Below are 16,727 nucleotides of genomic sequence, written 5' to 3'. Positions count from 1 at the left end.
ATTCTCTCCCTCTCCTTCTGCCCCCCACCTCTGCTCCCACATGAATTCTCTCTCTAAAAAAAAGAAAAAGAAAATATCTTGAGAAAAGCAAAAACAGAACATACCAAAACTTATGGAATGAAGTAAACGCAGCACTGAGAGAGAAGTTTATAGCAGTAAGTGCCTACATAAAAAAGATCTCAAACAAGCTAACATTACACCTCAAGGACTAGAAAAAGAAGAACAAACTAGGCCCAAAGTTGGCAGAAGCAAGAAAATTATAAAGTTTAGAGCAGAAATCAATGAAATATAGAAAAATAATTGAATGATTGACAAAACTAAGAGTTGGTTTTTTTGAAAACATAAAAAAAAAATATCTTCAGTTAGACTAAGAAATAAAGAAGGCTCAAATAAATAAAATCTAAACTGGAAGAGGAAACATTACAACTGATACCACAGAAATAAAAAAGATTATGAGACAATTATGAACAATTACATGCCAACAAATTGGAAAAAACAGAAAGAATGGATAAATTCCTAAAACATATGACTTACCAAGCCTGAACCCCCTAAAAACAGAAAACTTGAACAGACCAATAACAAATAGATTGAATCAATAATCAAAAAACTCCCAATAAGAAAAGCCGAGAACCAGATGGCCTCACAGGTAAACTCTATCAAACACTGAAAGATGAATCAATACCAATCATTCTTGAACTTTTTCAAAAAAGAGGAGAGGAAGAAACACTTCCAAACTCATTTTATGAGGCCAGCATCACTCTGATACCAAACCCAGACACAGACAGCACAACAGGAAAAAAAAACCACAGGCTAATATCTCTGATGAACATAAACACAAAAATCTCCAACAAGATATGAACAAAAACCTAATTCACAACACATTAAAAGGATCACATACCACAACCAAGTGGGACTTATCCCTGGGACTCAAAGATGGTTCATCATACACAAATCAATCAGTGTGATAGACCACAGTAACAGAATAAAAGATAAAAACTGCATGATCGTCTCAATAAATGCAGAAAAGGCATGTTACAACTCAGCATCCTTTCACAAAAAAAAAAAAAAAAACAATTCTCAACAAATTAGGCATAGAAGGAACTTAGCTCAACACAATAAAGGCCATATATAGCTAATCTTGCACTCAATGGTGAAAAGCACTCTCACCACTACCATTCAGCATGGTACTAGAAGTCCTAGCCAGAACAATTGGCGGGGGAAGGGAATAAAAGGCATTCGAATCCCAAAGGAAAAGGCAAAATTATCTGCTTGCAGATGACATGCTGTTATAATGTTATATATAAGAAAACCCTAAAGTCTCAAGAAAAACAAAAACTACTGGAATAAACAAATTCAGTAAAGTTGAAGGATACAAAGTCAATATACAAAAATCAGTTGCATTTCTCTCTTCTTTATTGAGATCTAATGGACATATAATGTTTTCTTGGTGTGCAACATAATGATTTGATATTGTATATACTATGAAATGATCACCACAATAAGTCTAGTGAACATCCATCATCACTACACAAGTTACCAACTATTTTTCTTATGACAACTTTTAAGATCTACAGTCTTAGCAACTTTCAAACATTCAATAGAGTATTATTAACTACAGTCACCATGATGTACATTATATCCCCAGTTCTTATTAATTTTATAACTGCAAGATTGTACCTTTTGAACACCTTCACCCATTTGGCCCACCCCCTCACACTCCCTACCTCTGGCAGCCACTAATCTATTCTCTGTCTCTGTGAGTTTGGCTTCTTTGTTTGTTTTTAAATTCCATATATAAGAACTTTCCTACAGTATTTCTCTTTCTCTGTCTTATTTCACTTAGCATAATGCCCTCAATGTTCATCCACACACTAGCAATGAACTATCCACCAAGGAAATTAACAAAACAATCTCATTTACAATAACATCAAAAAGAATAAAATATTTAGGAGTAAACTTGACCAAAGAAGTAGAAGAAAATTATAAAATTATAAAACATTGAAAATTATAAAACATTGATGAAAATTATACACTGAAAATTATAAAACATTGATGAAAGAAATAAAAGGAAATACCAATAAGTGGAAAGGCAGCCCTGTTGAGATTGGAAAAATTAACACCGTCAAAATGTCATACTACTCAAAGTGATCTATAGATTCAATGTAATCCCCATCAAAGTCCCAATAGAATTTTACACAGAAATTGAAACAATAATCCTAAAATTCATGTGAAACCACAAAAGACCCCAAGTAGCCAAATCAATTGTAAGCAAAAATAAAAAAGTTAGGGGCATCACACTTCCTAATTTCAAAATACGTTGCAAAGCTACAATATTCAAAACAATACAGTGCTGGCGTAAAAACAGACATGTAGAGACCAGAAATAGATCCATTCATATATGGTCAACTAATCTTCAACAAAGATGCCAAAAATACAGGATGAAGAAAGGCTCGTTTTTTTAATAAACAGTGTAGAGGAAACTTGATCTCTACATGTGAAAGAATGAAACTAGACCCTTACCTTACACCATACACAAAAATCAACTCAAAATAGATTGAAGACTAAAACCTAAGACTTAACACCATAAAACTGCTGGAAGAAAAAAAGTAGGCAACAAGTTTCTTGACATTGGCTTTGGCAATGATTTATTGCATATGGTACCAAAAGCACAGGCAACAAGAGCAAAAATCAGCAAGTGGGATTACATCAAACTCAAAAGCTTCTGACAGCAAAGGTAACCATCAAAAGGAAAAGGCAATCTATGGAATGGGAGAAAATACTTGTAAATCATGTAACATCATGATAAAGGGTTAATATTCAAAATATATTAAGAAGCCCTACAACCCAATAGCAAAAAAAAAAAAAAAAAAAAATAGCCCAATTCAAAATACGGGCAAAAAAAACTGAATAGACATATAGATAAAACATACAAGAAAACATGCAAAATGGCCAACAGGTATATGAAAAGGTGCTTAACATCACTAATTATCAGGCAAATGCAAATCACAACCACAATGAAATATCACTTTATATCTATTAGGATGCAGATTAAGAAAAAAACAAGAGATAATAAATGCTGGTGAGTATGTGGTGTAAAGGGAACCCCTATGTACTGTTGGTGGGAATGTAAACTGGTACAGTCACTATGGAAAACAGTATGGTCCTTTTACTACCATATAATCCAACAATACCACTTCCAGGTACACGCCCATAGGAATTTAAATCGCAATTTGAAAGAGATATCTGCACTCCCATGTTCACTGCATCACTATTCACAACAGCCAAGACAAGGAAGCAACATAAATGTTCACTGATGAATGAATGAATAAAGAAAATGTGGTATATACATACAATGGAATAATACTAAGTCTTAAAAAAGCAGGAAATCCTGTCATTTGCAACAACATGAAACTGGTGGGCATTATGCTAAGTGAAATAAACCAGATACAGAAGGACAATGCATGATGCCACTTAAATAAGGAATCTAAAATAGTCAAACACATAGAAACAGAATGGAATGGTGGTTTGCCAGGGGCTGGGGGGGGCGGGGTGGGAGAGGAAATGTGTAGGTATTAATCAAATGGTACAAAGTTCTAAGTTATACAAGATAATTGTGTGCTAGAGATCTGCTGTACAACATAAAGCTATAGTTAACAATACTGTATTGCAGACTCAAAAATGTGCTAAGATGTAGATCTTATGTTGAGTTCTTATCACAAAAAATAATAATAATGAATAAAGAGGGCAGCAGGAAACTTAGAGGTGATGGATAAGTTTAGGGCATAGACCGTGGTGACAGTTTCACTTATTTCCAAACTCACCAAGTTGTATATATTATATATGTACAGCTTCTAGTATTTCTATAATATTTGTAAAGCATTTTTTTAAATGGGCCAAAGACATAAACAGACATTTCACCAAAGACAATACACAGATGCCAAGTAAGCACATAAAAAGATGTTCAACATCATTACCTATCAAGGATGCAACTTCAAACCACAATGAGATATTACGGCCTCCCTCCTATCAGGGTTAAAATTGAAAATAGTGAAAACATAGTTGCTGGCAATGCTATAAAAAAAATTGGATCACTCATACATTGCTGGTAGCAATATAAAAAGCCACTCTGAAAAAGTTTGTCAGTTTCTTCTAAAACTAAACACAGAACTACAACATGACCCAGAAATCACACTCTTATGCATTTATCCCAGAGGGATGAAAACACATTTGCACAAAGACCTGTACTCATATGTTCATAACAGCACTATTTGCAATAACCTAAAATGGAGAACAACCCAAATGTCCTCCAACAGGTAAAAGGCTAAACCACGTGAGGAACATACATACATGGAATACTACTCAGCAATAAATAGAAACAAACAGCAATCTGGGTGAGTCTCCAGGGAACTACACTAAGTGAAAAGAGTAACCCTGGAAGGTTACATACTGTATGACTCAATTTCTTTAGCCTTTTTGAAATGAAACATTTTATAAATGGAGAACAGATTAGTGGTTGCCAAGGTTTAGTAACTAAGGGTCTGGGGAAAGGGAGGTGGTTGTGATTATAAAAGGGGAACATGAGAGATTCTTGTGAGAGAAATGTTCAGTATCTTCACTGCGGTGGTGGATAGACAAACCTATACACACACACACACAAATGAGAACAATAAAACTGAAGGAATCTTAGAAGATTGGTGGATTGTAACAATGTCAATAAACTATTGTGATATTATATTATAGTTTGACTAAATATTACCATTAGGGAGACTGGGTATAGAGTATACAAGTTCTCTCTGTATTATTTCTTCAAGGTGCATATGAATCTTCAATTATCTCAGTAAAAATTTCAATCAAAAATGTGTGTGACTGCAAATGGCACACTCATCCCAAATAATATTCTATAATCAACAACCATCCTTCATAAAAGGAACAGGTGAGAATTTGCAGATGATTAAGAGCATTTTATCTGCATCTCTGGGTGAGATGGTGGGAAGGGGGAATTCCAAAAATTAAGAATTTTAGACAAGATATCTAATCAATCATAATGCCATCATTTCTGAAGACTACTGGGACTATGTTTTGGAAATGTGGTATCAAGTTTTGGAGAACAGATATGGAAATGTGGTATCAAGTTTTGGAGAACAGATATGGAAATGTGGTATCAAAAACTGAGAAAGTGCTCACTAACTACATCCTAAGTTTAAAACTATTTGGGGAGGCACTCTGGCCAACTGAGACTAGCGTGGACTTTAGTTTTACAGACATGAAGTCAAACTTCATCTCTGTTATCTTCTGATTATAAAAACCTCAGATTCATCTCTACCAAAGTGGGATAAAATCCTTGCAAGGTTGCTACAATTGATATCTTTATACATAAAGCTCCTAGCACATTCCCTGACACATTATAAATGAGTCTTTTAAATCAGTAGTAAAAGTAAAGGGATGCTCTTTAAAATTTAGTGTATTTTAAGTCTTCTTTACATTAGAATTCATCAGAAAACATGTGATACCCTTGAAGGCTATTGGTCTAGTATTCCCAAAACACTTCCCTAGCTTTTTTCTGGTGATCCCAATCTCCCTATGCATAGGAATGAACAAGAAAGACAGCCTAGGCCAGGAAATTCTCACCCTCAAACATAGTTGAAGTTTCGACTACTTGACTCAAGTGGTCCTTTCAATTCTCTCTCAGGACTTTAAATCACCTAGAGAGTAGAGCCATGACATCCAGCTGCTGTGGTCCCTGGAGATAAAGAGAATCGAGCCATGACATACCATGGTCCCTAGAGATGCCTAGAATTTTGTCCTTCCTGGAGTCTCATTGTTATCTCTTCCCACAAATGCTGAGTGATCCCAGTATCCTTCCAATAAACCCTGTATCTTACCTAAATTAGTGATTACGTCCATGGCTTGCAACAAAAAATTATGAATAGAAAGCCTTCCAAAGTCACCTGGAAACCATTTCCCATTTGTTGTGCTTTCCGATCCCCCAGGGAAGCTGGATTCCCAGCTGCCAACTCACCCTCATAGAGTTCATCTCAAGCACAACTCTATGGAGAGCAGCACCTTATAACCATTCTCTTGTGGTGCCACTCTCTAAAATCAATGTTAATTGCCAATTAAACAAGCTTGATACTGACAGAATGTGAGCTAATTAGTAAGTGCCAGAGCTCATTCCAATTATTAACCTTTATGATTGTCATTTATAAAGACAAGGGTGCAACTATGGATTTTTGCATGAATGACTGTATTTCTCATTCTGAACCAGCCATAAAGACAAGAGATAACAGGGAAAGGTGCTATGCCACAGGCAAATTCCCCAAAAGAAGGTGTCACGCACCTTTCAGAAGCAAAGATGGCCATGATGTCTCTTAGGCTGGCAATTACATCAGAATCAAGTGGGGAGCACCTTCAAACTATAAGCAACTAGACCTTGACCCCAGAAACTGGCTCAATAGGTTTGGCATAAGGCCCAGGAAACTGGCTTTTCTTATATTTCCCAGGTGATTCTCATGATCCACCAGAATTAAAAATCACCTAGACAAATATCCAAGAAACCCATTCCCAGTCCCCAGTGCAGTCACTTGGCTGTAGATCTCTTATGAAATATGAATGGTGGCTGAACTAGAAAGGCCAGGAAAGAATGATTACTAATGTAACATCAAGAGCAGGGGGCTGCTGAGAATGGAGAGACCTAGATTTGGGTCCCAGATCTGAAATCACTGAGCACCAACCCATTCGGGACCTTAGTTCATCCATTCATAAAATGGAATGTTCAATGCACATGCCTCACATTCCTCCCAGAAATATGAGACGTGCCAGGCATGCATGTGAGCAGTGACTACACATATTATACCAGTTTAAGAGATAAGTACCACTGAAAGGGGGAGCTTTTGTAAGATAAACTCTATGTATTGCATTTTAAGACTTGACTTTAGCTTTAACTTGGGCACAAAGCATTTAGAAGCAATAGCAAAATGTGAAATGCTTCCTTTGTAAGTTCAGCAATTCCTGAAAAGAAACCTCACAGAAATGCAAGAGAAAAGAAGAGGGCTTTTCACCAGTTTATTGCTTCCCAAATAATATCTAGGGCAGTGGTCTTTGTGGAGAAGTTGCCAAAAGCCTCCTAAAGACATTTACAGCGTATGTCCAACAAAGTAATTGACTACCAAATGATGAGAAAGTAACTATGAAGCTTGCCTAGCTTATCTTTATAGGCATTTTATACATATATATGTATGTACATGTATATATATACATATATATAAAAGCAGGAATGGGGTATGTAAAAATCCACTCTCCTACAAACTTGGAAATAATAGGCTCTGTGCGAACTAAAAATTTTCCTTTTTTTTTTTTCTTTTTTGGCTTCAAAGCAAATTCCAAAGGCCCACCTATCATAGTTTTACACATGTGAACATCTGGCAGGGAAATAAATTAAGGCTTACCTTAGAGAGTAGGGAAATATATCCCTTTATAAATGTTATTTTAGAAGGGACTGTCTGATCCTGTTTACTTATTAACTTCATTAGAAGGCTAATGAATCTACTGCTGAGAAAATGAGAGGGAGCTCAGGCTGGGGAAAGGGATGGGCAGAATTTCACACCCCTTCTCCAAATGGTGAGGTTATTTATGATCACGATAAAGTTGCACTGCATTTGGATGAAAGCGAAAACAACATAAAATAACAATCAACAGACACAATCCATACAAAAGGGTTCCATTCTCTCAGCCACTGGACAAAAATCAAGATTTATACATGTCTGGGTCCTGCCTCATAGAAGAAAAAAAAAAAAACTAGGCCATAAAAAGAACCCCTCTTTCCCATAATAAATAGGAAAACAGTAAATCTGTAATCCAGACCCCCTTCTCCAGTGTTCTCATTTCTCTATTCTCTAATAAAGGAAGATGTTTGAGGGCTCAATATTTAGGGTAAACCCCTTTCTCATTTGAGAAATGTTTTTTGAAACAAAGACTTTCATAGATTTAATGATGCTCCCTTTGTTTAATGAATTTAAATGAAGTCGTTTGGAGAGGTATTCTAGCTAACATCTGCCAACTGGCCACTATCCATCAGTGAGCAGCACGTTAGAAGAGCTGTGTCTGTGTTGTTGACACTACCCGATTTTTGACATAAGGTGGACGTGCTCAGGACTGAGGCTGTTACCTGCTGCACATCATAAATCCCAATGTGGTGTGCTTCTTGTCTGATTTCCCAGGTTGGAAGAATCAGTGGACTTGGGAGTTAAAAGAGACTTGAGAGATCATTTTATCTCACACCTCTATTTATGAGGAAACAGAAGGATGGCAAGAGTAATCCAATTTACTGGTAACTGAGATGCGCCCAGAGCCCCAGCTTCCTCTGAGCTCACTGGTCCCTGGTCCTATCTGATGACAAGAAGCCACTAAGGTGCGTTGAAAATTATACATCCTGAGTAATCTGCAGCCTTACTAAACTGGAATCTCAGGTAGGGCCCAGGAATCTAGATTTTTAACACATTCCACAAGCAATTCTGAGGATGTGCCATGTGTGAGGCTTACACACGATCCCACCTTTGTTGATTACTTGGGAGGTAACAAAACTTTTCAATGGACTTAGATTCCCTTACGGTTGCATTAAGAAGAAAATCACCAGTAATAGATGAGTTAACTCAACACTATGTTAGGGGAACTTAAATCAGATTGTGCTTTGTATCCTGTATCATTATCAGCATCTGGTGTAGAAAAACCAAGAAAGGTGTTAACCTTCTCCTTTTGCCAAGCACAGATGAGCAGCCAAAGGAGAAGACTCCAGAATATTCTCTCAATAGAAGTGTATCATTGTCTAGGGGTACCTGGGTGGCTCAGTCGATTAAGTGCCTGCCTTTGGCTCAGGTCATGATCCCAGGGTCCTGGTGTCCAGCCCTGCGTTGGGCTCCCTGCTCAGCGAGGAGCCTGCTTCTCCCTCTGCCCCTCTCCCTTCTCGCTCTCTCTCTCTCTCAAATAAATAAAATCTTGTTTTTTTTTTTTAAGAAAAAAAAGAAGTGTATCATGTCCAGGCATTATGCCCTTAGGATTCTAGATGTGTTCTGCACCCCGCCCTCCTAGAGATATTAGTACAACACTCATGTAGAACCTGGTAGAAGCTGCTGGGCTAGGAGAATGTGGACCTATGAACAAATAATAATGATTCTATTAAGTAATAACTAGATTGAAGGCACTTTGCATTCCATTTTCCATCTCACTAACTTCTCACAAAGCTCCCTTATCGTCATCCCATTATATTGTAAATGAGGCTTAGAAAATTAAACACTGCTCAAGGTGGTGCAGCTAATACGCATTAGAGCTAGGATTTACATCCAGGCAATTTGAATCCAGGACCCACTCCTGTAACCACTACCCATATTCAATCCCACCTATTACTGGGTGTTTCTGAGAACCATGGGAACCACTAGTATATGAAACAGTCTTTCCTCTTAGGAGTTTCACACCCTAACAGAGAAATAAGATGTTTTATTTTAAACAGCAAAACAAAAAAATAGGTGTCATATTGATCACTTCTCTAATTCCTTCCTAGAATTGTTTTGCATCCTTTATAGAATGAGGTGGGTGATAATAATAAAAACATAGAAGTATTTCTATAGCAAGACCACTCGTTGCAGAGTGCACTGTATTTTGTATATACATATTATTCTTGCATATGCCCGATGTTGTTTCCTAGTACATTAATCTTACCTCTCAACCAAATGAAACATTCCTTGAGGATAACAAGCATGACATAATTATCCTGCATCCCCCAGCAATGAGCACAGGGCTGCTTATATAATTGATGCTCAATTAGTATCTGTTCAATTGAATGCTCTGGAACCCATTCAGGAGCTTTCACTAGATTTATTACTACCAAAAGCAAACAGAAGGAGGCCCCAGTTCTAGAGAGAGGATTTCACAGCCTGTATCATCAGGCCAGCCTTCAGGACTTCACATATGAAGAGCCTAGCGAATAGGACAGAAAGTTTTTAATTAACAGCCTAACAAAAAAATGTCATTCCAATCTGCAGTTTTGTTTCCATTAATTCACTCAGATTCAGCAGGAATTCCACTAAGGAATTGGGGTGAGCAGCTGCAGAGGGAGGGAAACACATAAATAAATCATGAGTGTCATTAAAATTTGTAAACTAATAACTTCTGGGAAGTCTTAGCAATTATTATCAGGGTTTTCTTGGCAAACAAAAAATTAATAAATCCAAAGGTCTCCATTTTCTATTAAAAGAAAAAAAAAACAGCATCCCCCAGAAAGGTCACTGACAGAACAATCAGGGGAGGGAATAAACAGTCCAGTCAACAGCTTGCAGACCAGATGAAAAGTCCCGGGATTCCCAGTGGCAGGAGGATGAGACAACTCAATACAAGGAAAGTGACGGGCTGAGGCAGGCTGATGCTGCGATTGATCTGGGGCCACTGTGCTTTAGTTCCGATCACCAAGCCCTTCTTTAGTGCAGACCAAGGGCTAGGCATTGTAGATCTAGAAACAAAGGCTCACGGGCCCTGCTCTTGAGAGGCTCCCAGGCTGGAAACGAATCACAACACAGCGTAAGTGATGCTAGTGGTGAGCAGAGGAGGGGTACCCACTCAGGGAGGACGGGCAGGGAAGCTGCTCAGGAGGATGAGTGCAGGAAGTGGTAAGCTCCAGAAACACCTGAACCAGGAGCCCCTGCATCAGCTCTGCAGGCCCCAGGAGAAATGGCTGAGCAGCCTGGTTGCTTTTCTTTCTCTTTTCTTTTATTTAAAGATTTTATTTATTTGAAGGGGAGGAGCAAAGGGAGAGGGACGAGCAGACTCTGTGCTCAGCGCAGAGTAGAGCTTGACGCGGGGCTCGGTCTCACAACCCTGAGATCATGACCTGAGCCGAAAGCAAGAGTCGGACGATCAACCCACTGAGCCACCCAGGGGCCCCACGCCAGTTGCTTTTCTAAGAGCACAGTGTGTCTCCCGCTGTTGTCAGGTAGGGGAGCTAGCAGAGAGAAGCAGCTCAACTACCAGGCGACACGATGATGACCAACTCTCCCTGCGTGTTTTCCACGGGTAGGCGCTGTGTGCCAGGCACTTCTCTAGGCAGCTTATGCATTTTATTTCATGCGAAACCTTGTCCCCATGCTGTGAGGTGGGAGCCAGGATAGTCCTCATGGTACAGCAAGGACACGGGGGCACAGAGAGCTGAAGAAACGTGTTCTAGGTCACTCAGTGGCTAAGCGGAGGAGCGTGGACTCGAACCTAGGCCATCAGTCCCAGAGCTTCCGTTCGTAATTATTTTGATGAGGAGGAGACCGATCCATTGACGCTGGGTCCCCTGCTTTCATCGCCTCTCTCCCCCTTGGGTCAGGCTTCTGTAAACTCTAACAGTGCCAGGTGTCAGCTCCCCTCCTCACTGATGCGTAGCCTCCAGACTTGACACATTATGGACTGAAAACGCCCTGAGCGTGAAGCCCTGGGTCTTTTAAAAAATGTCAGTTCCCAACCTCATTAGTCTATAAGCTTGAATCCTATATGGAAAATGTCCTTTGGCTAAGGGATACCAACAGATGGTTGTGCTAATAACCAGCTTACACAGCCATCTTGTGGTGGCAGAGAACAAAGTTTGACCCCCTTCAGTGTAACAGCACCGAGGAGTTTCTGAAAGAATGTCACGGGGGCCAAGCTGCGGGCCCCCTATTGAATGCTTTTAAACAGTCTTTTGTCTATTTAGAAGTAGATGGCCTCTGAATTATTAATCCAGTGAGGCGAGTAAGTCTATCACACTGTAACTTGGCAGGGAATGTCATCTTGTCATGACAGAGGCTACTCCTATACAGAAAACTGAAGAAGAATTCCCAAATTCAATTTCAACTTGGTTAAGCATGTTGGGCCAAATCATGAAACTGAAAGGGTGTGTGTTTAATTTAGTTTCTTTTCTCTGCACACTGTATTAGTGAGGGAGATCACAGTGCTCTAGGCTCGAACTGCAAAATACATAATCATTATCAGGACAGAAAAGAGAATGGGAGACACAGATCTTTAGGGGATGAGCAGGGCAGACAATGAAAGGTTTGAAGAAACTCTGTGAGGCCCCAGCACATTGGAAAATTCCCCTGAAGTTTAGAAGCAGCCCCGTTTCTCACTCCAGTCCTCTCCAGGGGTTGCTAAGTGGGGTTTTATCAGACCTATGGACCCCTGGAAACACAGCACAGAAATGCATTCGTATAGAACATCTACCCAGAGGGAAAGCCCACATTATCCACCAGCTTTCCAAATCCCAAATCACACTCTGCATTACCCTCTTTGGTTTGGCCCCTTCTGTGCACATGACGAGACCCCAAACCCTTCCTCCCTGGTCCAAGGCGAGCTGCTCTCTCTGCCTCCTGCTTGGCTCCTTTCTCTCCTGCAGCCCAGGCTTACCTAGCCATTGCCCTCTGCTAGAGACATTTTTCCACTTCTCATTTGTCAAATCATAACCCACTCGTCAGTCTAACACCCAGCTCAGAGAATCTTATCTACAAAAGAACATCCTCGTGTCGCTAGAAATTGATGCTTCAGTTCTCTCCAATCAGCACAAGGAACAACAATCTAAATCACTCTTCTCCCCTCCCTGATCCCCTGAAGATCTCTGCTAATTCATCCACAACACAGAATACATCCCGTTGGTGCCCTATAATTTCCATCACATGGACCCTGGCATCAGTGGATCCTTATAAACAAAGTCAATAATGGAATGAACACTACACAAACACAGAGGGTTACAGTAATCATTAGTCATTACAATTAAGTGAACACTTTCTAGATGTGAGTCACTGTCTTAAGGGTTTGTACATTTATTATTTCATTTAATCCTTGCAATCCATCCATTAACTCATTCACTGAGCAAACATTAAGGATCTCCTGTGTGCCAGATACTCTTCTAGGTGCTGAGAGTACAGCCCTGAATTAAAACGGATGAAAATTCTGCCTCCACAAGCTTAGATGTTAGTGGGTGTAGGCAGACAATAAATCAATCCATAAGTAAAATATTTAGCATGCCAGATGGTGATAAGTACTAAGGAGGAAAATGCAAGCTGAGTGATGGAACGTGAAGTCCGAGGGAAAGGCCTCCCTAATTAGGCGAACAGAGAGGGTAAGAAGCGAGGTGCTGTCCGGCCCTGTGGCCCCGCCGAGGGGAGCGGAGAGAGCCAAGGGTAAGGGCTGTGGCGGGGAGAAGGTGGCGTGTCTCAGCAACAAGGACGATGTGGTTGGAGCAAAGGGAGCTTCTGCACTATCTCCAACTTACATTCAGGGAAAGAGAAATGGGTTGAATGGTGACCACCCGGAAAAAATACGTTCAATATCCTCATCCCCAGAACCTGTGATGAACCTTGTGTGAAAGAAGGATCTTTGCAAGTGTAATTAAGGATCTCAAGATGAGATCATCCTGGATGATGCCGGGGGTCTAACTGCCATGGCAAAGTGTCCTCATAAGGAACAGGAGAGGAGAGGGCGCAGAGGAGGGGCTGTGGGGGCTGATGGAGACGGAGAGGGAGTACCGCACCCACAGGGAAGGTCAGCAGCCCCCGAGCCTGGAAGAGGCAAGGGTGCTCCCTAGAGCCTCCCGATGGAGTGTGGCCCTGAAGATACCTTGATTCCAGACTTCGAGTTTCCAGACCTGAGAGAGAACACATTTCTGCTGCTTTGGGCACCCAGTCCGGGGTACTTTGCTACAGCAGCCCCAGGAAACTGATACTGAGAGGTTAAGTAAGGTTCCTGCAGTTACAGAGCTCTTTGGGCGGGCGAGGTGCGACCCGAATCCTGGCAAGTAGACATCGGGGTGTTCTCGGGGCCACTCGGCAGCCTGCAGTCTCTGCTACACCCCAGGGAATATGCTGGCTATTGTGACCAAGGGCCACACACTTCATTACACAAGGGTCTCGAGCTGCAAGCACCTGGCCTGGGTTCCCTGGTTTCGCCTGGCCCGCCCCTAGAACTAGCCAAACATGGGCTTCCAGGTAGAGCTCTTGCCCATTGTACGGACAGGATTTTCTGGCTTGTTTCATTATTTGCCCCCAGAAGACAGCATGGGAGTCAGGCTTAAGGTATCAGCACCGTATCACTGGGATTGGACCTGAGGGGAAGGTTTTTGAGGCTCTAATTCCCTGGGAGTCCTGTGTGAGTGGAAATAGGCATGCTCTCATCTATCAGACGAACCCCGGTTACTTATATCTCTGCCAATTTTCACTGAGCAGCAAAATTAGGTTTTGGACATCCTGTGCAAATGGAGGCAGGCCTGAGTCAATATGAGCAATTAACCCCTAAATATTTAATAGATGCTCTAACTGCTCCCCCTCCCTGGGAAACAGACTCTGGCTAGTCCTCCGCAAACAAACAGGTCAGATGAAGAAGAAGCAAGGCACACAGATACTCAAGCCCCAGCCTCGTCTGGTTCCAAGACCACAGGAAACCCTCAGGACAGGGCTCTGGGGATGATGACGCAGCCAAGTGAAAGGCCTTTGGGGGCCTTACCTACAGGTAAGAACCACCGAGCTCACAGATGTAAACCCTCCCCAGGGTTTACCAATGACGAAGCAAAAGGGATTGACACACACAGCCTTGCCAGGGTGTGAAGTGCCGACTCACGGTGACTGATGCAACTTGCTGTTGCCCCGTGTGACTGTCGGCAGTGAGTACGTGCGTGTGTGTGCGTGCACGCATGGGGCGTACAGAAGGGCGAGTGCACCGGTGCTCCCCATCCAGAGCAACGCCTCAGGTCATGGCTTCGTTCAAGCTCTCTCTGACCGAACCCACCTACATCCTCCCTCTCCTCATCCCCTGCGACCAGCATCCCATCAGAGCAGACTTACCCAGTAGGCACAATGGGCACAAGGCTTAGTATTAGTTTCAGGGGTAGAATTTAGTGATTCATCAGTTGCATACAACGCCCAGTGCTCATCACATCACGTGCCCTCAATGTCCATCAGTCAGTTACCCTATCCCCCCACCCACCTCCCCTCCAGCAACCCTCAGTTTGTTTCCTATAGTTAAGAGTCTCTTATGGTTTGCCTCCCTTTCTGTCTTTATCTTATTTTATTTTTCCTTCCCTTCCCCTATGTTCCTCTGTTTTGTCTCTTAAATTCCACATATGAATGAAATCATATGATACTTGTCTTTCTCTGACTGATGTATTTCACTTAGCATAACACCCTCTAGTTCCATCCATATCACTGCAAATGGCAAGATTTCAATGAACTTTTAGGCTGAAAAAAGTTTTCATATACTATATTAATACATTTATCTTCATACCAATGCTGTCGTAAAATATACATTTCTCTCTATATTAAAATATATGTATTACCAATATACATTTTAATATATATGAAGTTAAATATATAGTAAATGGTTATTAAATATATAAACTTGTTAAATATATAGTATTTATTAAATATATACATTAAATTTACTAACATATATGTGTGTGTGTGTATATATATATATATATACATATATACGTTGATTTTTTTTTTTAAGGAGCCCACGAAGGCCACTGTGTGGATCTGATCCCCACATGTGTCTATTCCCACAAGTACAGGTAAGAACCACCGAGCTCACAGATGCAAAGGACTAGAAACGGTCCGTGGGCCAAAACTCACACCCAAGGCAAGAATCCCCCCTCCAGCAGGCTCTCCTTGTTCTGGGCAGGCTCTTCTGCTCTAACCAGAGGTGTGTTCGTCAAGCAGAATGAGACATGGTGGGAACACAAGAGCAACAATGGTGCCAAGCAGAAGGTATGACAGGCCCCCAAAAAGATAAGCAGAGTGCCAGGGGAATTCACAGGTGGGGCCATCCATTCTACCCCGGGCATTAAAGAGGTCTCCCATGAGGAGGACTGTTTTCTGTCTCTTCCAAAACGTGCTTCCCAACCGTGTGGCTGGCATTCTTTTTGTGAGCCAGGCCAGAGTAGCTTGTTAAGAACCTCTAATCCACTTACCTCCACAGCGAGCTCTCAGTCACGCTCCCCAGATTGAAGTCATATAGCTTGGTCAGGATAAGTATCACCTGCGATGGGGAAGGGGAGGAGGGCAGAGGAGAGGAACAAAAGAGGAGAAAAAAGGAAGCTTACTTTAGTTTGTGTAACAATATACAGTTCATCTCAAATCACCCAGAGGAGGGCTTAGTATTTATCCTTTGAGTGGAGGGGTATTATAGGATCAAGCAAGGGAAAACAGTTATTAATTAAATGCATCCCGTAACTGGTAGCATTTATTTTAATCCTGACGATGCTTTGCATTTGAAATAAAACATGCCAACAGGAATTAACTGGGTATCGACAGTTGTTTCTCTACATCTGTCCTCCTTGAAAGCAAGGTACCGGCTGGCTGGGTCTGAGGGCTCCTCCAGCCACCCGGGGATCAGAGGCTGGGCTCGCTTTTGATCTGAAGATGACTCTGACTTACAGACTTGGACCTAAAAGGGTAAGAAGGAACTGGGCCTAATTCTATCCATCTACAGAGAGGTTCAAAGAGATTTTGTGTTTCCATCACTAAGGGCTCGGCAGCCACAGAGACTTGAATGGCAGGCAGGCCCAGTCCCCAACATCCTCTGATGTCATCTGCCATCTACCATCCGGCATCTGTCCTTGTCATGGAGTAAGTAGGGCATTGGACTCCCCTGGACTCCAGGACCACTTTCCTGACTCAGTTGAAATGAAGAAACCCAGAAGGAAGCTGTACGTGAAAGAGAGCGGGACTTTTTGT

At 41.3% G+C, this 16,727-nt stretch overlaps 1 protein-coding gene across 3 annotated transcripts in view; it reads right to left on the bottom strand.

Annotated features, from left to right (window-relative positions):
• SORCS3 (sortilin related VPS10 domain containing receptor 3) overlaps nt 1–16,727 on the bottom strand; it is a 569,814-nt gene that overhangs the window by 381,322 nt on the left and 171,765 nt on the right. For all 3 annotated transcript variants that reach the window (XM_032423232.1, XM_032423230.1, XM_032423233.1), the window contains exon 2: nt 15,962–16,029. In XM_032423232.1, the coding sequence (XP_032279123.1) occupies nt 15,962–16,029 (68 nt within the window). The remainder of the gene's footprint in view (nt 1–15,961; nt 16,030–16,727) is intronic.

This window comes from Phoca vitulina, unplaced genomic scaffold, assembly GCF_004348235.1.
Source record: "Phoca vitulina isolate PV1807 unplaced genomic scaffold, GSC_HSeal_1.0 scaffold28, whole genome shotgun sequence".
Taxonomy (NCBI): domain Eukaryota; kingdom Metazoa; phylum Chordata; class Mammalia; order Carnivora; family Phocidae; genus Phoca; species Phoca vitulina.
Note: the sequence above shows the minus strand (reverse complement) of the source record. Positions and strands in the feature narration are given on the sequence as shown.